General features: G+C 40.5%; 1 protein-coding gene and 1 long non-coding RNA gene across 8 annotated transcripts in view; one reads left to right on the top strand and one right to left on the bottom strand.

The window, feature by feature from the left end:
* Nucleotides 1–10,164: 10,164 nt before the first annotated feature.
* COPS7A (COP9 signalosome subunit 7A) overlaps nucleotides 10,165–24,149 on the bottom strand; it is a 57,662-nt gene continuing 43,677 nt past the window's right edge. For 2 of the 7 annotated variants that reach the window (XM_077169850.1, XM_077169849.1), the window contains 7 exons: nucleotides 15,449–15,653; nucleotides 13,888–13,963; nucleotides 13,566–13,654; nucleotides 12,345–12,547; nucleotides 11,522–11,627; nucleotides 11,208–11,359; nucleotides 10,165–11,035 (listed from right to left, as the gene is read on the bottom strand). In XM_077169850.1, coding sequence (XP_077025965.1) covers nucleotides 10,996–11,035; nucleotides 11,208–11,359; nucleotides 11,522–11,627; nucleotides 12,345–12,547; nucleotides 13,566–13,654; nucleotides 13,888–13,963; nucleotides 15,449–15,653 — 871 coding nt within the window. In that variant the 3' untranslated portion in view covers nucleotides 10,165–10,995. The other 5 variants (XM_077169848.1, XM_077169852.1, XM_077169854.1 and 2 more) reach the window with 5 other exon arrangements.
* On the top strand, nucleotides 16,272–24,132 carry LOC143691418 (uncharacterized). Its single transcript, XR_013179513.1, has 3 exons — nucleotides 16,272–16,510; nucleotides 17,132–17,296; nucleotides 20,083–24,132. It is a non-coding gene; the product is annotated as an uncharacterized LOC143691418 (long non-coding RNA).

Below are 24,149 nucleotides of genomic sequence, written 5' to 3'. Positions count from 1 at the left end.
AGGTTTTCACAATCACACAGTCACACTGTGAAAGCTATATCATTATACAATCATCTTAAAGAAACATGGCTACTAGAACACAGCTCTACAGTTTCAGGCAGTTCCCACCAGGCTCTCTGTTACGCCTTAACTAAAAAGGTGATAACTATTTAATGTATAAGAATAACCTCCAGGATAACCTCGCGACTCTGTTTGGAATCTCTCAGCCACTGACACTTCATTTTGTCTCATTTCTCTCTTCCCCCTTTCGGTCGAAGAAAATCCTTTGTTGCTGAGTCCCAGCTCATTCTAGGATTTCTGTCCTATGTGGCCAAGAAGGTCCACATCCCTGGGAGTCATGTTCCACATAGAGAGGGGGAGGGCAGGGAGTTTGCTTGTCATGTTGTCTGAGAGATGCCATATCTGAGCAACAAAAGAGGTTCTCTTGGGGGTGACTCTTAGGCCTAATTTTAAATAGGCTTAGCCTATCCTTTGTGGGGTTAAGTTCCACATGAACAAACCCCAAGATGGGGGGCTCAGCCTATTGCTTTGGTTCTCCCCACTGCCTGTGAGAATATCAAAACTCTCCACTTGGGGAAGTTGACTATTATTTATTTTATTTTATTATTATTATTTTTTTACTTTTTATTTTTTCAAATACCAAAAAAACATGTAACAAACGCAAACATTCCTCTTTTGATCATTCTGTTCTACATATATAATCAGTAATTCACAATATCATCACATAGTTGCATATTCATCATCATGATCATTTCTTGGAACATTTGCATCTATTCAGAAAAAGAAATAAAACGAAAACAGAAAAAAAAATTTATACATACCATACCTCTTACCCCTCCCTTTCATTGATCACTAGCATTTCAAACTAAATTTATTTTAACATTTGTTCCCCCTATTATTTATTTTTATTCCATATGTTCTACTCGTCTGTTGACAAGGTAGATAAAAGAAGCATCAGACACAAGGTTTTCACGATCACACAGTCACATTGTGAAAGCTGTATCATTATTCAATCATCCTCAAGAAACACGGCTACCGGAACACAGCTCTACATTTTCAGGCAGTTCCCTCCAGCCTCTCCATTACATCTTGACTAACAAGATGATATCTACTTAATACATAAGAATAACCTCCAGGATAACTTCTGGACTCTGTTTGAAATCTCTCAGCCATTGGCACTTTATTTTGTCTCATTTCACTCTGGAAGAGATTGCTTTATAACAATTATTATTTCTTCTTTAAATGTTTGTAGAATTCACTTATGAAACCATCTGGGTCTAGAGATTTCTTCCTCAAAAGATTTTTTACTGTAAGTTCAATTTCTCTAACAGACAGCGTTATTTTAGGCTATTACTTCTTAGGTGTTGGTAATTTTTGGCTTTCAGGGAATGGGTCCATTTCATCAAAACTGTTGAGTTTACATACATAGAACTGGTTGTAGTATTCCTTTATTAATATTTTAACGTCCATGGGGTCTATGCTGATATCTTCTATTTCATTCCTGATAGTGGTAATTTGCCTTGTCATTTTCAAATTTTTTCTTTTGTCCTGTCTGGCTAGAGGTTTATCAATTTTATCTATCATTTGAATGAATCAATTTTTGGTTTCAGTGATTTTCTCTATCGTTTATCTGTTATAAATTTCATTAATTTCTACTCCTATCATTATTTCCTCTTGTTCACTTTGAGTTTATTTTCCTCTTTATCTACTTCCTTAAAATAGAAGTACAGACCACTGGCTTGAGATCTTTTTCTTTTCTAATATAAGCATTTGATGCTATAACTCTTTTTCTAAGCACTGCTTTAACTGAATCTCATATACTTTCATTTTTTTAAAATTTTCTTTATACTTTCATATTTTGTATTTTTGTTTTTGTTAAGTTCACAATATTTTCTAATTTCTCTTGAGACTTCCTATTTGATCCACGGATTCTTGAGAACTGTAATGTTTAGTTTCCAAGTGTTTGGAGATTTCCCTCTTATCTTTCTGTAACTGATTTCTAGCTTATCACACATACGGTCAGAAAACCTACCTTGTATGATTTTAATTCTTAAAAATTGGTTGAGGTTTGTTTTATGACCAAAGATACAGTCTATCTTAATGACTCTTCCATATGTACTTGAAAATATGTGTATTTTGTGGTTTGAGAAGAGTGTTTTATAAATGCCAGTTAACCTGTCTGGGTAGCTCATTTGAACAAGTGAAGCACAGGGAGCCCAGAATAAGAAAGAAGTCCTTTAATCCTGTATAGTTTAATGTAATGACAAATACATCCTAGAAAACATCAAACAGATAATCAAAAACTATTGGCAAAGCCCCTTGAGGGATGGGGAGAAAAAATGCGGTACTATTAAACTTTGCCATCAGAGAATCCTGATACTGGGTCAAACATTAAGGACAACCAAATCAATAGGCCAAGCCCTTGATCTTGAGGCTTACTTTTGTGAAGCTTATGTAGGTAGTGGAGAAGCTTAGCCTACCTATAGGTATGCCTAAGAGTTACTTCTGGAGGACCTCTTTTGTTGCTCAGATATGGCCTTCCATTAAGCCCAACACTGTAAGGGAAACCACTCCCCACTACATAGGATATGAAATCCAGGGGTGAAAGTCTTACTGGCAGCATGGGACAGACTCCCAGAGATGACTCTGGCCCTGGCTCTGTGGGGTCAACAATTCCATCTCGACCAAAAGGGGGAAAAGATGTGTAACTAATAAACTGTCAGTGGTTGAGAGAGTGCAAACAGAGCTGAGAGGCTACTGTGGAGGTCACTTTTACGCAAGCTTCAGTTAGACATTGCTACCTATCATAACTTGCCAACCCCCAACCAAAACCATTCCTGTCAACCCTAAAGTACACCTAGGGCAATAAATAAGATTCTACAAAGGTTCCAGGCACTAGAGTAACTTTCCTGAAACCTACAACCTCCAGATGGGTCCCTGGACCAGGTAAGTCCTGAAACCTAGAGGACCCAAGCCTCTTCAAAACATCAGCTAGTTCCATCTCCCTACCCCATATTATTGATAGCCCCTTCTATCAAGAAAAAGTTAGAATGGGCATAGCCAAAATACCACTGAAGAAAGGGAGAAAGGGATAGAAAGATAAAAATGGTGGTGGAGTTATACAGAGAGGGTAGGGTTTAACAAACAAATATTACTGCTGAATCATTAAACTGATATTTCTTTTAGTCTCCAGTATCTTAGAGCAGCTAGAAATAAAAACCTAAAGTTGTGGAATTGTAACCCATACCAAACACTGAAATCTGTTCTACAACTAATTGTTGTACTCTGCTTTGAATTTATTGCTTTTTTGTATATAGCTATTTTTCACCAAAAAGAAAAAGTTGATTGTGATGATAAATATATATATATATATATATATATTCCTTTTAGCCTCCTATATTCTGGAGCAGCTAGAAGGAAAAATCCGAGATGATGGTATGGTAGACCATGACAAACTCTGGGATCTGTCCTGTGATTACTTGTTGAAAAGTGATTTGACAACTATTGCTTTTTTCTTTCTTTGCTTTGTATATACTTTATATTATACAATAAAAAGTGTTTTAAAGATGTCAATTAAAGGGTGGGCCACAGTGGCTCAGCAGGCAAGAATGCTTGCCTGCCATGCCCAAGGACCCGGGTTCAATTCCTGGTGCCTGCCCATGTTAAAAAAAAAAAAATGTCAATTAGATTCCATGATGACATTGTTCAGTTCTTCTATATACACGATTTTGTTTACTTCTGTTGATTACTAAGAGAGGAGTTTGATATTTTTCAAATATAATTATGGATTTCTCCATTTTTCTGTCAGCTTTTGTTTTTGTACTCTGAAAATGTATGACGCATGCACATTTAGAATGTCTTCTTAGAAAACTGAGCCTTTTATCATTATGTAATACCCATGATCATTTTTTTGCTCTGACTCTGATTTTTCTAGAGCCACTTCAGTTTTAATTAGTGTTTTTGTTTTTCCATTCTTTTACTTTTAACACACCTATATCATACTTAAAAGTATTTTCTGTTTGGTTGGATCTTTTTTTTTCCATAATTCTAATAATCTTTGTCTTTTAACAGGTGTGGTCAGGCCACTGACATTTAATATAATTAATGATACGTCTGGATTTCTATCATTTTATTATTTGTTTTGTGTTTGTAATTCCTGTTTCCCCTTTCCAGCCTTCTTTGGGTTTATATTGCATTTAGAATTCCATTTTAATTTATCTATTTTTTTCTTCATTTTCATTCTTTTTCTTTTTTTTCAAGTGGTTGCTCTAGGGCAGGGACTGTGAAGCTTTTTAAATAAAGGGCCACATATTAAATATGCTGGGCTTTGTGATTCATACAGTGTCTGCTGCAACACTCAACTCTTGTTGCTGTAGTGCACAAGCAGGCATAGATAATATGTAAACAAATGAGGTATGACTGTTCCAATAAAATTTGATTTTCAAAGCCAGGCAATGAGCTAGATTTTGCCAGCAGACTATGGTTTGCCAACCCCACCTCTGGAGATCACAAAATCCAAACTTTTAATAATCTACTTAGAATTTGCATTTTATCACAATATAGGTCCCTTTATACTTTTCTCTCCTTATTTTGTGGTTGCCATGTGCATTAAATCTACAAATACTGAAAACCCCATAAGACAGTGTCATAATTTCTACTTTCAACTGTCATACATACTTTAAATAACATAAGAAGGGTCTATTTACCACTTCTGTTCTCTTCCTTCATTCCTCATGTTCCCAATTTCTCCTATAATTTCTTTTCTGTCTGAAGAACTTTCTTTAGCAGTACTGCTGGTTAACAAAATCTTATTTTTCCTTCACCCAAGAATATTATTGCACACCCTTTTGGCTTCCTTAGTTTCTGGTGAGAAATCTGTAATCACTCGAGTTTTTCTTTATGAAATGCATTGTTTTTCTCAAGATGCTCTTAGGATCTGTCTTTAGTTTTCAGCAGTTTGATTATGATGTGTTGGGCATGCACTTCTCTGACTGTATCCTGTCTGCTGTTCAGTAAGCTTCTTGAATCTGTTGTCTTTCACCTAACTTGGGAAGTTTTCAGCTATGATTTCTTTAGATGTTTTCTGTTCCATAGCCTTTTTCGCCTCTCTGAGAACCTGATGGCACAAATGATAAACTTTTTGGTATTGTCCCACAGGTCCCTAAAGTTCTATTCAGTTTTGAAACATTTTCTCTTTTTCAGATAGGAAGATTTATATTGATCTATCTTCAAATTCAGTGATTCTTATAATCTCCATTCTGCTTTTAAGCCCAGACAGTGAATTTTTTATTTTGGTATTGTACTTCTTAGTCCTAAAATTTCCATTTGGTTCTTTATAGTTTCCATTTCTTTACTCAGACTTCCTATCTTCCCACTTGTTTCAAGAATGTTCTCCCTTTCTTCTGGCAGCATGGTTATACCAGCTGCTTTGAAGCCTTTGCTTTAAATGCCAACATCTTTGTCATCTTGAGGTTGTTGTTTCCCCAGACAGTTCTTTATATACTGAGTAACTTTAGATTATGTCCTGGATATGCTGAAAATTGTTTGAGATTCTGGGTCTTGTTGAAATCATAAGGAAAATGCTGATTTTGTTTGAGCAGGCAATCAACCAGGTTTAGTTCAAGTAGCAAATTTCGATCTGCTTTTTGTGTACTGGGGTTTCAATGTCAGTTTAACTTTCAGTGTTTACAGCATTATTTGGATCCGTCCTACCTGTGTGCCCTGGTGGCTAGTCCAAGAACTAGGCAGTAGCATAACCTGTAGTTGATTTCACAAAGTCTTAGGTGTGCTGTTTAGGGTCAGAACAGTTCAAAGTTGAGCCCATGAGTTCATTCACAATTCATGGAGTTCTGTTGATTTCCCTCTATTCTCTGACACTTTCTGGTTCCCCAAGGCCTTCCTTCCCAGACATTTGGCCAGAAAGTTGGGGCTTTAAGTTTCCCTTCTCTGCAGTGCACTTCCCACTAAATATGTGTGACTAGGGCCAAGTATAAACAAAAAAAAAGCAGAGAGGATCTGTCCCACATTCTTGGAACTACTGTTCCTCTCATGAGAGAGAAGCGTTCCCCTCCCTCAAGAGTTTAAGCACCATAAATATTCTAAGAAATGATGAATATGCAACTATGTGATGATATTGAGAATAACTGAATATATATGTAGAATGGAATTATTATGTTAATGTTTTTGTTTGTTCTTAATTTTTTTTAATTAATAAATTTTTAAAAATAAATAAACCAGAAAAAAAAAGAGTTTAAGCACCTGCCCTGCACTGTTGCGGTCACTGGGCCGCTGTTGTCACCACCGCAGTGCTACTGACTGGGGAAGGAGGCAAAAAAGAAGGGAATAAGAAAAACAGAACAAAACAAAAAACAAACAGACAAAAAACCAGGGGATTTACCCCACAATTTGGCCCTTAAGAATCTCATTTTCTGTTTCTCTGACCTGAATGTAGGCTGAGGTTCGCTCCAAGCTCTTTCAGCTGGCATTTCATATACACTTCCAGGCTGTGGGCTACCTTTGAATCCAAGCAGGTAATACCAAATGGGGGGAAATAGTAAACTTGTTGGCTTAGAGGAACCTTAAATTCTGGTTTCTTTCCCCCTATTACCTTCTACTATACACAGATCTCAGGTGCTCTGTGTATTTTATCCAGTAGCACGGGAGAGACAGAGTAGAATGGAGTGCACTATTCCATTTCCCCCAGAACATAGACATACACGTGGATGCCTGGATTTAAATCTCAACTCTTCAGAGGCCTGGGTTCAATGCCCAGTGCCTGCCCATGCAAGAAAAAAAAGTTATAAATCTCAACTCTTCCATTTATAATCTATGTGGCCCTGGGGCAAATTACACAAACTCTCTGTACCTGTTTGTCACCTTTAGAAGATAATGGTGGTATCCATCTTCAAGGGTTGTTGTGAGGAGTAAGTGAGTTTATATACATAAAGCACTTAAAACAGTGCTTGACTATAGTAACTACTAAATAAATATTAGCTTCTATTAGCAATTATTGTAGAAAAATTAATTAAGCAAAAAAGACAAAAACCTCCAAAACCCCAGTGCCCAGAAAGTATAACATAAAAATTACGGATTATTTCAGACTTTTTCTTTTGGTACAATATGAGTTTATCTACAAATGCCCAATTATACACACAAAGATTGAAGAGATTTGCAGTGTAATTAAAGGAGAGATTTAGGATGCAGGAACCTTCAGTGCTAGCCATTAGTTATGGCTAAAGTATAGATTTCTTTGAGGTCCCTTCATAGATACTTTAGAGCTTCAAAATCAGCTCTCATCTTGGGTTCTTCATTCCAAACAGAGTATCATCATCTCTCTTCAACTGTAGGGTACTAATTTGTTAGTCGATATATTTACTGACTGATTGAAGGGGTGACAAAACAACTGGATTATATTCCTTGCTCCATCTCGCAAACTAAGCATTTCATACTAGAGAAGAGCCTGCCTCTAGGCCTTCATCACACACTATTCCTATCACCTAATACCTTTCATCTTCCCTCCTCCTCATCAGGCTAACTCCCACCAGGGTTTCTAGTTTCAATTTAAAGATTGAACTCGAAATCTGGAGAAGACTTTCCTGACTCCTAAGCGAGGTTAGATTCCCCCTGATGTATGCTTTCCCATCACCCTATACTTTACACTTATCACATTTTTAATTAAATAAGCACACATTTAAGAACCTCAAAGGCCAGGATACATCTTTCTTCCATTCTCTTGTCCTGTTTCAACACTGCTTGTCCTTCTTTCCCAAATTATGGCTCTGGATCCCATTACCCGTCTTCCAAGGCCCTGTGGCAAAGCTTTTTCAGCTAATCCAAGTTGGCACTGATCTGGGAATGTCAATTTACTTACCTGGGACTCCAACTCTCAGAGTTGAGTCAACAGGGACAGTCAGGGCAAATTTCTAGTGTACACCCTGGAGATGCTAATCTGATAGGAACTGGGGTGGAGGGGATGGGGAATCTGTATTTTCAGATGCTCCCAATGATTCTGATGCTGATGGCTCACAGTAAACACTGCTTGCAGTAGACAACGTTTAACAGGGCTTCCAATAATTCCTGCATTCTGGTAGTTACACCCTTGTGTAATTCCTTCCCTTGAGTAAGGGCTGGACCTGGAGACTTGTTTCTAATGTTGTGAAAGTGATGGTATGACACTACTGTAATCAGGTTATAAAAGATTGTGACTTCTGTCTTGCCAGTGTTCTGTCTCTCTGGCTCTTGCTCTGATGGTGAGAGCCAAGTGGGCAGCCCCCAGTCAACAGTCAGCAAGGAAATGAGGCCCTCAGTCCAACCAGCCAGGAGGGAATGAATTCTGCCAACAATCACTGAGTGAGCTTGGAAGCAAATCCTGCCCATGCAAACCTTGAGATGACTAGAGCCCTAGCCAATGTCTTGACTGCAGCCTGTGAGAGACTCTGAGGCAAAAGACTTAGCTAAGCTGTGCCTAGATTTCTGATCCACAGAAAGTATGAGCTAACAAATGTGTATAAATTCTAGGGTAATTTTCTACACAATAAATAGCTGGTACACTCTTTAAACATGGCTCTCTGTTGCCCCAACCCTAGCCTCCAACATGCTCCTCTAAACTCCTTTCTAACCTTCCATGTTGGGAGATTCACCTAACTAGGGAACTTCTAATCCTTCCATAGCAAGATTAACTTCATAAAATAATGACCACAGATATTGTCTCTGCTCTTCTTGTTCAGAACACATACATCAGTTCAATTGCCATTTTTAGCTTCAGAGACGCACTGACTTAACCTTTAAGTGTCATCCATCTCATGTACATGAAACTCTGAACTCTCATGAAGGCGTGTTCTCTTCCTTCTCCTCTTCTACCTGTCTACGATTGCTGTGGGGACCAGCATGTGTGAGTGTACAAGTAGGTGACAGGTCAAGAAGACAATCCTGGTACCCTGGGCTTGGCTGTACATCCTAAATCTGAACCAAATTTTATGGTCAAAACCTGGGCCCTCACCAACCAGTCTGTTGCTGTCCTCCTTCTCCCAATTCACCCTTGCTTGCAGCCAAGAGCCCTCTTTGTGTAAATCAAAGACAAGCGTCATTTCTATGTCCCTGGGGATGTGAATGCCCTCACCACCTCCTTTTGGGAGTGAAGACAGGCATGCACAGCCTGGCCACACTAGACTTTAAAATCACTGACTGAAAGCTGGAACTAGAGAGAACTGGGGAGGTTTTGGGACCACTAGCTGGGACCAGTGTTTTCCTCCAAGATTATAGGAAAAGATACTAAATTCAAAAGACTGGGGATAGGGATAGAAGGGGGCAGGTTCAAAGTACTAGGAATTAGCAACTTCTACACACTGGTTTATTTCAGAGGTGGGGAATGAGAATCAAGATCCAACAGGCTCAACAAGCATGCCTAGGGTAAAGCTAAGATGAGACAGTGTCAACTCCTAAAATAATGAAGTTTTCCTGGCCTCCTCAAGATGCTAGGCTCATCCCAGACCACTTTTAATCACAAGCCCAGGACCCTATTCCTGCTTTCTATTTCCATGATTGATACTTTTAGGACCAGTTAAATGTTGCCTATCTTAAACTCCAGCTAGAGAATAGCACAAGCTCCAGAGAAAGCCCAGTCAATACTCAGACTCTCAGGAGGCAACCACTCAGCAAGTGGGGGCTCAACTGTCTCTTATACTAAAGCCTTCCCAATGGCGGGGGCGGGGCACAGCAGTATAGAGTCGAGGAGACCAATCTGCCTAATCCACTGCTAGGGCACACTCTGCCTTAGACAGAGGACAGGAGCCTGACTGCTGCTTCCTGCTTCAGATCTGACAGTTCTTTCTGATTATGACTTGAAGATGTACGTTTATATCAACTTTTCCCCTTATAATTGAACTCAAGTTTCTTGAGAGCAGGAATGGTGGCCATTATTCTACATCTCCCCTGTGTGTCACATGTTGATGCTCGGCAGGTACCTGTTGCTCAGGAATGAATGCAGATCAGTGAATGCCGAGACACTCAGCCCAGGAGCTAAACCTCCTGGCTCCTGGGCCAGGACTCAGAATAGAATATATGGTTTGCTTCCCTTTTCAGAGTTTCACTTTAGTGTGAACCGGGAATGACCTTGCTTCCCAGTCACAAATATCAAAGACAGAAGATATCCCAGTTCAGGGGATGTTTGTGATAAGATTTCTCATAGATTTATTTCTGTCCTTTTATATATAGATATATGTATATATACTTTTTTAATACAATCTATATCTCCTTCCCTTCTCTACCAAACTCACAAAAGGAAATATAAATCCATCCGGGATTGGTATGAGACTTTCCAAGTTAGCCTGGGTCAAGAAAGAACTTTCCAACATCTCAAGAAACAGCTGCCCTTCTTAGGTTCTAGGGTCATTGAAGTAGCAGCACTTCCAGGACCCAAAGGGGAGGAGAAAGGACAGGAAATGACTGTAGTGTGACAGGATTCGACAATGAAACTGTCCAGTGACTCCGAGAATGGCAGGTTGGCTCCCAAAACTCTCCAGGTGGGAATAAAGGTATGGGCCCTGTGGTTCTTCATATGCTGCCAAACAGACCAGGGGCAGGAAACAGAAATGGGGGATGAGGCATGCAGGGATGGGCGTGGGAGGAGAAGGAATACCTATGGGTTGTGCTGGAAACAGAACAGCCCCAGTTAGGGCCACACACCTACTCAAAAACAAATGTAAGAGACACGGACAGATGCTGAGCTCTCAGGAAAAAAGGAAGACGGCATGGCAGCAATGGTACACAAGAAAGTCACATGAAGCAAAAAGTACCAACAAATACATGACCTGTACTCGCCTCCTCCCTAGAGAAGGTATGGTCTATGTGTGGGGGTTGGGGAGAGAAGTAAAGGGATGAAGGGTTGTGAACCTAGGATTATCAGCTGGCCAGGGGCACAGGAAGGCTCTCTGAGGACTCCTAAGGGGCAGGCAGGCAGCTGGGACCACTAATCCCCAGGAAGAAATGACAGTTCCTTCAGTTCGACTTGGACCAAATCTTGGCGCTCCCTCGGAGCCTGGCAAGGGGAAAAGAGAGAGAGGATGCAGGCAATCCCTTAACCCTTCAAGGCTCCCCCAAATCCTTACCCCATGCAAATGACTAAATGACTAAAGGAAGTGGGGCAGCCAGGTCCCTGAGGTAAAAGTGGGGCACCCAGGAAGTGAGCAGTTTCTGCCACATTGGCTCACCCCTTGCCCTTCGAGGCTTTCTTGCTGGGCTGGCGCTGGTTAGTGCCAGGAGCTGGTTCCCTCAGCTCAGTCAGGTGTTGCTCAGGGTCCTGTGACGTGGCTGCGGCTGCTGCTGCCGTCGTAACTTTAATAGTTTTCTTGAGGTTGGCAACCTACCAGGATGTAAGGAATGGGGGCTAGCAAGGAAGTTTCCAGAATCTGACAGTCCCTGTTGCCTTATGTTTCTACTATAGCCACTGTCCAAATAGCTCTGCACAGAACAAGTGGGCCAGGCTGGAAGAGCTTGGATCCACCCTGCGACCCTGCCTACTCACCTCACTCTCAATCTGCTGCTTCAAGCCCAGCTGCTGCTCCTTGTGCTGGTTGGCACGGCTCACTTGCTCCTCGATGCCTGACAGCACAACTTCACAGCCCACACACCTACAGAATCAGAGTGACCAGAAGTGTCAGCAGACAGATGGCTGTAATCTCCAGGAAAACAGACTCAAAAAGAACCCCAGACGCACAGGTGGTTCAGTGGTAAGAGTGCCTGCCTGCCCATGTGGGAGACCTGGGTTCAATTCCTGACCCATGCACACATCCTCCAAAAATACAACAAAAACCCAAATACTGGCATCCAAACCCTCTTGTTAGGAACCCTCACCAGGGCACCTGGAGACTCTGGCAACAAAATTCCCCCAGCAGCCAGCTGAACATTCATTAAGGTAGGGTAAGAGACAGATAAGGAAGTGCCTGGAGTCATGTGTAAGACAGGAATAGGAACTGAAAACAAAGTGGGGTAGGAAATGCTAGCCAAAAAAAAAAAGACAGTGCATTAATGAGTAAAAAGACACTCAAGTTAGATAGGGGCACAAAGAGAGAAATGGAAGATGGAGAGGCTAGTGGTGACTAGGGACCAATCAGATGAATCCAGTTTAGGATTCCCTTAAGACTACCTCTCTCTTCCCTCCCCAATTAGTGCACCAATGACACTGCTTCCTGCCTCCCAGGGCCTCCTCTACCTTCCCTCAGAAGTCTTTGGAGAAACAAGTTCATTTCCCTTCATCCTCCTGGATTCTAAGCCCAGCCCATACCAAAGCACCTCTCCTTTCTTGGGGCGTGCAAAGGGAAAAGATAGTGCCAGGACACAGGTCTCACCACTCCTGCAGGGTTCGGGCAATGGCACTGAGGTCCTGGCGCTGGATGTCCCGCCCGATGCTGTAGTCAACCTCCAGCCGCTGATTGCGCTGGTCCAGGGAGCCACGAAGCACATCAGCATACACAGCCTCGATCACAAGGTCCTCCAGCTGCCGCACGTTATGCAGGGCCAGGGCCTCGAGCAACACTGCATAAGGGATGCACTAGGGCCCAGGGAGGGCAGGTCGGGACCTGTGAGGCTCCACAGCAGAGAAGGGCTTCCAAGAAGCTTCTTTCCTGTCCTCTCTCCCTGCCTAAGCCCACCTGCCCTTCGCTCTTCTTCCTAAATCACTGCCTCTAAAAGGCTAGTTCTGAGGTAAAATTAAAAGCATCTCTACCTCAAAAACAACATCTTGAGAGTAATCTTAAAACATAAAACACAAGACTTATGCTCCACTACCACCCTCATCCCCCACCTTGCAGAGGGAGAAAGTGAGAGCTGCCTGCATCATTCCTTCTGCTGCATGCAATTCAAGATATCACAAAGCCCTGGTCGAGAACAGCTTGACATAAGGAAAGTTTGTGGTAGTGGGAGAGGTTTGGAATATTCTATTTATCATTTATACTCAACCTCATAATCTCCTGATTTAAGTAAAACCATGAGAACAAAGGGAGAAAATGTTAAGTAACATAGGGAGAATGCAGACTGAAGAGGAAAGAAAAAATCTATAATCAAAACTAAGCCTAACAGGGACACAAAGATACCTCTAAGTGATACATTTCTCATCCTAAAAACTACAAGCCTTGCACTTCATCAGAAGAGAGGGTCCTATTCACAACTCTGAGGCTTTATTCATGGCAGACTTTATATACAGCAGGGAGGAGAGTAACTGTTGAATAACAAAACAAACAGTATCCTGACTGCTATTTTAACAAAACCACAAAAGATGTTTTCTTTCTCTCTTTCTTTTTTTGCCTGTGTGGGCCTCTGCACCCACTCTACCAATACAAAAGATGTTTTATGCAGAATTTAAGTTGATTGAAAATTAAAATAAAACAAAAACTAAGAGAATAACACTCAGCCTAAAAGGTTGCAGGTAATGGCATTAGATACAGACCTCTGGGAGGCAAGGGGCACAAAGAAGTGACAGCTGGCTCAAAGGCTATCTCAGTACAAAATCCTTGAAGATGGTCCCTTGTGAACAGACTTCTGACTTACAACTGGGGGGGACTGCCACTCACCTTGACTTTGGCAGCCAGGGTGACAACTGATAGGTGCCGAAGCTTATTCTTCTGAGCTTCTGTGAGTGGGGGAAGATTCCGGGCTTCAGCTAGGGAAAAAGGACAAAGCGCAGAAAATCTTGACTTTAGTTTTGTGGGAAGCCCTAACCCCCTACCCGATTTTTCTCTTTTTTGTCTTCCATGCCAATCCAGGTCTTGACTCTGACCCTGCGCACTTAGGGGATCCAACTAAGGTATCCCAGGAATTTCTCTCAATTAAGTCCCTCTGGAAAGTTTCCTTCTCCCAACTCCACTCCTTCAAAGTTTCAACCCCACCGGTTACCTAGGTAGTCAGCGTATGTCCCATAAGCAAACACTGTGAGTAGCCGGAAAGTGGATGCAAAGTCGCTCTCAGCCAGCTGCAAGAATATGAGGGAAAAGAGGTGACAGGGAGGGCTTCCCTCTGCTCCCTCCCACCCTTGCCCTGTTTTGACCTCTATTCCTTGGCCCCATCTTTCTCCTGCAACGTGACTTCACCCAGCTTACCAACAGAAATTCTCTGCCTCTCTGACCACTGTCCCCACAGGGAGAACTCATTTCTATCTCCAGGCCTTTGTTTATGCTATTCCCCCAATTTACAATGTCTTCTCATCCATAAACCCTCACCCCCCCCACCAAAAAAAAAAATCACAAAGTGCTCTGATAGAAACACAAATCAGACATTACAAACTATACTGATAGGTCTTCAGACTATGTTTAATATTTCTGAATATGAGTATCTTTAGACAGTCTGCTGTACTCCCCAACTGACCACAGACTCATGCCTCCACCACACTCATCCAATGGCTATATGGCCAAGGCAGACACTTGAGTTTGTTGCCTGTGCTTCAGACCCACCTCAGCCAGAAGTTTGCATCACCCAGGCCAACTCACCCAGATCTCTACCTTCTCCTAACAGTGATCACCCATCCTGGAACTTAATCAATCTCTGCCTAAGGTTGTTACCTAAAGAATACCTTTCTTTTCAACAAGTCTATGGATGTGGTTTCTCACTCGGGATCTAGCAAAGGTAGGCATGTAGATAGCTCTCTCAGCAAATAGTTGTTAACTGAATGATTTATAGGTTTATATTCATTCATCTTATATCTTCAACTGGAATGTAAGCTTCAAATGGGTAAGTACCATGTCTCATACTTTTCTGGTGTTTCCAGACTACCAGCAGAGTTGTCTCTCTTAAATAGGCACCTAATAATGCTTATTTTTCTTCACACTGATTCTCTTTTGTTCTACTACAAAGGAAAGCAACCACAATTTTCCCTGTACCACAGAGTAATGCCCAAAGACTAAGAAATTTTTATATTTAGACATTTTTATTTCTAAGTATTTCATTTGGAACAGGAAACCTGTGTTCCAGCCTATCTTCTCAAGCGTAATAGCTCTTAATCATCATGTCATTTTGATCAGGTCAGCTTCATTTTAGGGGCTCAGTTTTCTCTTTTGAAAATGGTTATGATATTGTTATTGTAGGAACCCAGTGGGATTATGGATAAGTGTAAATGGAAGGAATGAACTTGTTAAACTAGCAGGCCCTGTCCTCCTTCCTTTGTGCCATATGCTAATTTATTTAAAGCAGATAAGGTAGAAAGTGACCCCTCCCCCAAAGACTTGTGGAAAGCTTCTGGAAACAGCAGAGAGAACTTAGAAATAATGACCAGGTTTTACAGAGCCTTCATCTTCAAAGGAAACTAAGAAGTTCACTTGCTTATTTTCTTTTGTGCCAGTTAGTCACAGTATTCTTATTCAATTGAATGGTTTTAGGGTTGCAAAATGAACCCTTGTCCTTCCATCTCAAATTGAAACTTAGCCCCAAGCTTCCCTGTGGACTTTTCAGGCCAAAAACCCACCTCTCTAACATTGGGCATATCCAGCAGTTCCCCAAACACGTAGACACCAGGGGCCTCCAGCACCTGGTGGATCAGTGTGGCCAGTGCTGCCCCCTTGGCTGACTTGGCCAGGAGTAAAAATTGCTCCTGGTTCTGCCCTGTCACCTTCACCTCTGCACTCATGGCCGCACTGTGCTGGGGGTATCTGGGTTCAGGATGTCCGGAGCTGCAAGGAAAGAGGATGTGAAGCTGGCATCCGTGAACGATGGCAGGATGGGAAGCAAAAGGGGGAGGAGCTGGATATCTGAGGCACTGAGTCACCACTACAATGTGAAATCAGAGATTAACTGGTCTAGAACTCGGATCTAGAAATCCAAAAACCGCCCAATCTGACCACAGCATGGCTGAGACAGGGATGCCAGGTCCACCCTCTTTCCCGACCCCCTGGGTCTAACCCCAAGCGCCACCACACGCACCCCACTGAGCCCCAAGACACAGGATACAGTGGGGGAAGGGGTGTCACATGATGCCCACCCCAACGACGACGAACTCCCTCAGTCTTCCCCTCGTGCCCCGCACGTGCCCCCGATCATGTGACCTCTCCCCCACACTCCTTACACGTGGCTCCGCCCCCTCCCTTAAAGAGGCCGCTCAGAGACCGTAGGCTTCCGCCGACTGCCCGGTCGTACCCTAGGTCACACTCTGCGGGTCACTACCTGGAAGCTCCGTCTTCCAAGTGCATCGGGCGGGGCCGCCGCACCGTCACCTCCGGCAGCTGTTCTGCGCCTTTCCTGCCACCTCCCTCCAGGGTCGCTCTAGCTGCTAAACTCTATGGCCTTCTTCCGGCCGTACTTCCGCTCTAAGGACGCGGGTATCTGGCGAGACAAACTCGGTCCCAGCCTCCTCACTACTGAAGCTCGCGTGAGGGACGCAGGAATCCTACTCTTTGATTGGCTGCTGGAGAAAGACTGACGGGTGTCTTTTTTTTCTGCTCTGATTCAATAAAACTTTATTGGTGGGAGAGCGTCTGACGCTAATCGCAGACGGAACTATTGGCCCCAGGCGCGTCCGAGTTGGCTTTGTGTGAGTTGTAAACAGCCCGAGACCTAGAGACCCAGGCTTCCCCGGATGCTGGACGCGAGACGGCAGTTGTAATGGCAGGAAAGAGGGAGAAGGAGGAAAAAAAAATGGGGGAGGCGGAACGAAAAGGATAGAGGAAGGAGTAATAATAATAGAACATTAGCGACAGAGGTAACCTAGATAGTTCAACCACTCATTTTTTGAGAATCAGGAGAAAAGAAGAATAGCTAACATATATTGAGTGCTTACTGTTGGTCAGGTGTTTAAAACATTTTTATCCCAGTGAATCCTTAAAACTGTTCTGCCTCCCCAATCTAATGCCAGGACGCCCTCTACCGCGACTGCAGCATGTACTTGTGGAGTGATGCTGTCTATAAATTGACCTCTTATTATTACTATTATTATTTCCGGGGGAGGAAAAAGCCCTAGGTTGGAGGAAGGCATATGTTTTATTATTCTGATTTTACAGATAAGGAAATTGAGCTCATCAGAACTCATGGGTTTGACTGGAACCCAGATCTTTTCAAACCCAAAGCTGTCTTTTCTGTCACCTGTTACTTTAGAGAGAGAGAAGGAAAAAAAAAAAACCCTAATATTTCTATAGTGTTTTATGTTTCATTTTAGGTCTGCAGAAGGTCAAATGAGAAGAAAATTAGCGGCCTGTTGGAGGCTTTTGTGCCAAGCACTGGGCTGAGACCTTTACGTAACTCACTTGATCTTTACAACAATCTAGTGATTATCTCCATTTTCCAGATGGAAAAACTGAGGCCCAGAGAACTTAATGAACTTGTAAGTAATGGAAAGAAGACTAAGGGGAAGAAAAAAAAAGAAATTAAGAGAAAGACATAGGGCTAGTAGACTGTTAGAGCTGAAAGGACTTCAAGCTCAGTGTTTATGGTTTACACCCTTTAGTTCATGATAGAAGAATGAGAACCAGGCGTAGGGGAAGGAGAAACAGCAGAGGGGAAGGGAGGAATGCACAAGGAGGAGAATGGAAGAGATGAAACATAATAGTGAGGGGAAGGTCAAGGCATAGTAAAATATTCAAAGTACAAAGAAACCAATCTTAATTATTTTAAAGAGGGAAACAAAAAAATATATAAGAAGAAAGAATGAGAAAAGAACGAACATTTGTTCTATTATGTGCCAGGTGCTTTATTTGTTCAATTTTCTCCTCAGTCTTTACAGTGACTCTTTGAGGTGCATATTAATATCTCATTTAATCTGTGAGGACACTGAGGATCACGGAAGTTAAGTAATTTGTTGAAGGTCACCAGGATTGGTGGAGCTAAGATCAATCCAAACATAAGTTTATCTGATTCTAGCCTGTTCTAAGAAAGGGAGGAAAGAAAACTAGCTGTTTCCTTAAAGCAAATCATGCCATCTTGTGGTATCTCTTCTGTTTCTGCAAAGTGAGAGATTAGATGATGGAATCTCAAAGCCAATTCTGATTCAGATGTTTCATATTTCTGTGAGAGAAAGAGGAGTGAGTGGAAAAAAACGAGAGAATAATTGGTTGAGTAGGGAAAGAGGAGACTTCAGAGAAAAAAAAGGAGGGAAGAAGACTAAAGAAGTCGGGTTAGAAAGAACAGAGAAAAGAGGATGAGTAAGGTTGAAATAGAAAAGAGAAAGGAATAGAAGTGGGGAAAGAGGGAACAATGGGAAGAAAAAGTTCTCCAAAGGGAGGATGGGAGCTAAGTAAACATGTGAAGCTCAGAATGTACATTCATTCACATGTTTTTTTTTTTACTAAGCAATGGTTATGTACAAGGCAATGGACCAGGTACTGTGTTCTTAATGGTAATGATAGAGAGTAAGATGTGCAGAAATAAAACTAGAAAAGTTGACGGGCATGCAACTGGTCAGACATAATAAAATATTCATTGTTGATTCAAAAGGTATATATTGAGTACCTGTTGTTTTCAGGCATTGTTCTACCTACTGAAGACACAGAGAAAATCCATGCCTTCTTGGTATTTACATTCTTGTGGCTGGACTCAGGCCCATAAGTAAATAAATATATAAAAGAAAAACAAAATCAAGCTAAGGGGGTAAGGGATGCAGAAGTTTGCTAATTTATATAAATATACCTGATAAGGTAATACTGGAGCAGAAACGTGAAATCTTTAAGGGAGCAAGTCATATGGATTTCTGTGGGAAGGTATTCCAGACAACACAATCTACAAGTCCAAAGGCCCTTTGGACTTGTAGATTGGTGGGAACATGCTCGAAGAGTTTGAGGAACAGCAAGGTGGTCTGGAACTGAATGAGTTAAGAGAGAGAAGTAGGTTATCCTTGCAGAGGATAACTAAGCCTACTTAAAATTAGGCCTAAGAGTCACCCCCAGAGAACCTCTTTTGTTGCTCAGATGTGGCCCATCTCTCAGCCAACACAGCAAACAAACTCACTGCCCTTCCCATCTCTATGTGGGACATGACTCCCAGGGGTGTAAATCTCCCTGGCAGTATGGAACAGAAATCCTAGCATGAGCTGGGACTCGGTGTCAAGGGATTGAGAAAACCTCGACTGAAAGGGGGAAAAGAGAAATGAAGCAAAAATAAAGAGTCAGTGGCTGAGAGATTTCAAATAGAGTCGAGAGGTTATCCTGTAGGTAATTCTTACGCATTATATAGATAACCCCTTTTTAGTCTAAGGTATATTAGAGAGGCTAGAGGGAAGTGCCTGAAACTGTAGAGCTGTGTTCCAGTAGCCATGTTTCTTTAAGATGATTGTATAATGATATAGCTTTTGCAAAGTTGACTGTGTGATTGTGAAAGCCTTGTTCTGATGCTCCTTTTATCTACAGTATGGACAGATGAGTAAAAAAAAATGGATTAAAAATAAATAAATAATGGGGGGAACAAATGTTGAAATGAATTTGAGTGGAGGGAAATACTGGTAGTCGATGAGAGGGAGGGGTGAGGGGTATGGCATGCATGAGTTTTTTTCTTTTTTCTTTTTCTGGAGTGACATAAATGTTCTGAGAAATGATCATAGTGATGAGTATACAACTGTGTGATGATTTTGTGAGCCACTGAGTGCACAGCAAGTATGGAATGCTCATACATTAAGGATGTTCGTGTTGTATGTTGATTGGTTTTATTAATAAAAATTAAAAAAGAGAGAGAAGCAGGGATGAGGACAGAAAGATTAACAGGGTGTAAAGGTGTAACAGGGTAACCAGACTATGTCAGGCCTTTTAGGCCATTAGAAAGACTATGGCTCTTACTCCAAGTGAAATGGGCATGCAGTAGAGGATTTGAGCAGAGAAGTGACATGATCTGACCCACGTGTTTAATATATTATGATGGATACATAGAAGCAATGAGAGCACTTAGGAGGCTATTGCAGTGATCCAGGCAAGAGATAGATGTTGGTGGCCTGAACCAAGGTGGTAGCAGTAGAGGTGGAGAGAAGTGATTGGATTCTGGATTTAATTTGAAGATAGAGTGAACAGAATTTGTATATGGATTAGGTGTGAAATGACAAAGGAAAAGAAAAGTCAAGGATGACACTATACAAGCAAGCTGCACCAACTTTCTAAGTGCAGCTCATTTTAATTTTAACTTTTCCAGATAATAGGAAAAGAAAAAAACACTCCTCAGCTCTTTTTCAGCCAGAATTACTTTGATAACAAAACCAGGAAGGAACACCACTAGAAAGAAAATTACAGACCAATCTCACTCATTAATGGAGATACCAAAATCTTCAGTAAAATGTCAGCAAATCAAGGAACGAGGTGGAATTGCAGAAACAAGAAAAAGAGCAACTGTTCTGAGCAGAAGAGAACCTCACCAAGGACCCACAGCTGCAGTTTGTGCAGCAAACCATACAGGGCATTCAACAGCAACTGCTGACCATCCAGGAGAAGCTAAATAACAAAAATCAGAATTGAAACAAGCAGAAGAGCAGTCCCACAAGCAGGTGTTACTCAAAGTTCTCCAGGAACAATTAAAAGGCACCAAGGAATTGGTCAAGACCAATGGCCATAGCCATGAGGATTCAAATGAAATCAATGTGTTGACAGTTGCATTAGTCAACCAAGATTGAGAGAACAATATTGAAAAAAGAAGCCTAGGCTTAAAATCAGAGAAAGAAGCTCTGCTAATAGGCCTCATATCCACATTTCTTCACTTCTATCTGTTTGGAGCCAATATAGAGTACCTTTGGTCACGCATGCAACAGCTGGACTCCAAGGAATTCACTCGTGTAGGAGCAACACTGTAAGAAAGATGGAAATCGTGTGTCTTTGAAGGAATTAAAACTACTTAACTGTGAAGAGCCAAGAACCAATGGAAATTAAACTGTCCAGGGCTGGCCGGGGCTGTACCATCTTACACAAGGCTCTCGCAGGAGGACTGGGGCTTGTCCAGCTGTGGCTCCTTTGCAGAGCCACCAGAACCTGACTTCAGTTACATCCATGGCATTCTCTTGTGAGTGGAAATGTAATTGTATACCAGTTCCTTGAACAAACCAAAAAGGTTCATACTGTGACAGGTATGTTTCGTATGAACACCAAACGATGATTCCACAGTCATAATCCTGGCAAAATCTTAAAATATGCTACATTTGAGAATAGCTCACCAAGCATAATATTTAAACTTAAAGATTGTATAGCAAGGGTTGTTGCTAGGCTACAGAGTTGTGTATGTAACATATAGCTGAAATCATTAATGACATTTTCCTGAAAGTCTATCTTCTGTTTTAGTAAAAAGACACAACAGAAAAAGTAATTTCACAGTGAAGAAAAATCATACCAAAAGAAAACTTGAATATGTGTCTGGACTTACAGTATTTTGTAAAATAGGTTATAATATGCTGTTCCAGGGGTTTTTGCCTTATAAAAGAGATAGAAAGTGTGACTGAACTCCTTGAGAATGCTTTATCAAGAATATTATTTTTCTAATATAAATTCTCCATTGTAAGTTCTTTTGACAGACTTCGTAACAATTTTCATAAAATGTAAATAAAGGAAAAACTAGTGCTACTGGCTCGTACTTGGTATGTAATGTTCAAGTTTGTGCATCAAAATAAACATTCAGTAAATATTCCTGTTATGAATTTTATAGCAAATATGTTAATTCTTTTAAAAAAATATAACTTCTACCATAAAAAAATATATATCAGCAAATCACATCAACACACTAAGACTTTATAATCCTAGAAATTTACGGGTGGTTTAATATTAGAAAGTGCATTCATTTTATCATATTAATAGATTAAAGGAATCATAGGTTCATCTCAATAAATGCAGAAAAAGCATATGATGAGCTTAGTATCTATTTGTTATAAAATATTTTAGAAAACTAGAAGGGGATTTCTTTAATATAAAGGAATTCCTGGTATAACCACATTTATTGAGTCTTGTAACGGGAATCCTAGCCTGAGCATTAAGACAAGAAAAGGAAATAAAAGGTAAAAGGATTAGATTAAAGAAAAAAAAACAAGTTTTAGTATTTACAGATAATAAGATAAAATGTATAGAAATTCAGAATGATCTACGAATAAATTATTAGACTTGATTAGAGTTTAGCGAGTTTGCTCAATATACAAAAATCGATCATATTTCCGTATATAAGAAACAATTAGATAATGAATAACTTTAAAGTTACTCTTACAATAGCATCAATATATATAAATATAATAGTATATGTGTAATACCTGTTTGTAGCAAATTAAGAGCTAAGATAAATGGAGCATTATCTCACCTTCATAGATTGGAAGATTCAATGTCATGATGAAATCAGTCTCCCCAAAGTACATTCATTACAATTGATTCAGTTCAATCTTAATCTAATTCCTAACAGATTTTTCTGTGAGTTTTGAAACTGACAAACTTGTTTTAAAATTTGCATGGAAATGCAAAAGGCCAAGAATAGCCTCTCAAAGAAGATAGACAAAGTGGGAAGACCTGACTTACCAGATAATCAAGATATAATTGCAAAGCTATAATAAGATAGTGTTGTATTGACACCAAGATAGATTAATTGACCACTGAAATATAATACAGAGCCCCCATACAGACTCACATCTCTATGAACACTTGATATATCATAGAGGTGTGCTTTTGAGCAGGAAAGAAAGGACATTTCAATAAATGTTGCTGTGATAATTGGGTATTTATAGGAAAAAAGTAAAACGGAATCCCCACTCAGGTCACATACAAAAATCAATTCCCACTATACTGTGGACTAAATGTAAAAGGCAAATTAAAAAGCATTTAGTGAGACTGTATGCACAACCATGTAATGATACCGTAAGCCAGTGATTGTATAGTTCAGATGGTTCCTATTCTGTGTGAATATGTCTCAGTAAAATTGAATTTTTTAAAAAAAGGCATTTAGAATTCAGGCTAGAGAACTATTTCTTAAGACTCAAATACACTAACCATAATGGAAAAGATTGATGAACTTGACTACATTAAAATTAAGAATATCTGTTCATCAAAAGACAACCCACAGAGGCAGGCCATGGTGGCTCAGCAGGTAGAGTTCTCGCCTGCCATGCCAGAAACCCAGGTTCGATTCCCGGTGCCTGCCCATGCAAAAAAAAAAAAAGACAACCCACAGAATGGAAGGAAACATTTGAAAACATATATACTTGACAAAGGATTTGTTCCAGGATGTATAAAGAACTCCCACAATTCCTGGCCCATGCCTCGCCCCCCTGCCCAAAAAGAGAACTCCCACGAATCATGAAGGAAAATCCTAACAATAAAAATAAAAGTAGGCAAAAGATTTGAACTAGCACTTCACAAAAGAAGAAATGCATAAAGCCAACAAACCTATGAAAAGGTGCTCAACCTCATTAATAATCAGGTAAATGCAAATTAGTGCCATAAAGGAATTCACTAAATACACACACTACAATAGCTAAAATTAAAGTCCAATAATACCAAGTGATGATGAAGATATGGTACAAGAGACACTCTCATACACAGTTAATGGAAGTACAATTTGGTAAAACTATTTTGGGAAGAGTTTAGCATTATCTAATGAAGTGGAAGACATGCCTGCACTGGGATGTAGCAATTCTGCCTCTGTGTAACAGCTGCGTGTAATACTATTTCATAAAGATCTTCAAAAACAGACAAAAGAAACTGTATTGTTAAGAAGATACACATATGCTACTAAGAAAAGCAAGGAATGATTGGCATAAAGTCAGAACACTCTTTACCTTTGGTGAGGAAGGATGGGTGTAGGAACTGATAGGGACACACAGGGCCTTTGGAGTACTGGCAAAGTTCTTTTTCTTGGTGTGGATGGTGGTTACATGGATAGTGCCTTTTTTATTTTTTGGTCACAGTTTTTTTTTAATTTTTTTATGATCATTCTGTTCTACATATATAATCAGTAATTCACAATATCATCACATAGCTACATATTCGTCATCATGCTTATTTCTTAGAACATTTGCATCAATTCAGAAAAAGAAATAAAAAGACAACAGAAAAAGAAATAAAACGAAAACAGAAAAAAAGAATTATACATACCATACCCCTTATCACTCCCTTTCATTGATCACTAGCATTTCAAACTAAATCTATTTTAACATTTGTTCCCCCTATTATTTATTTTTATTCCATATGTTCTACTCATCTGCTGACAAGGTAGATAAAAGGAGCATCAGACACAAGGTTTTC

Source organism: Tamandua tetradactyla, chromosome 7 (assembly GCF_023851605.1).
Source record: "Tamandua tetradactyla isolate mTamTet1 chromosome 7, mTamTet1.pri, whole genome shotgun sequence".
Taxonomy (NCBI): domain Eukaryota; kingdom Metazoa; phylum Chordata; class Mammalia; order Pilosa; family Myrmecophagidae; genus Tamandua; species Tamandua tetradactyla.
The sequence above is the reverse complement of the archived record's forward strand: the minus strand, read 5'-3'. Positions and strand labels throughout refer to the sequence as shown.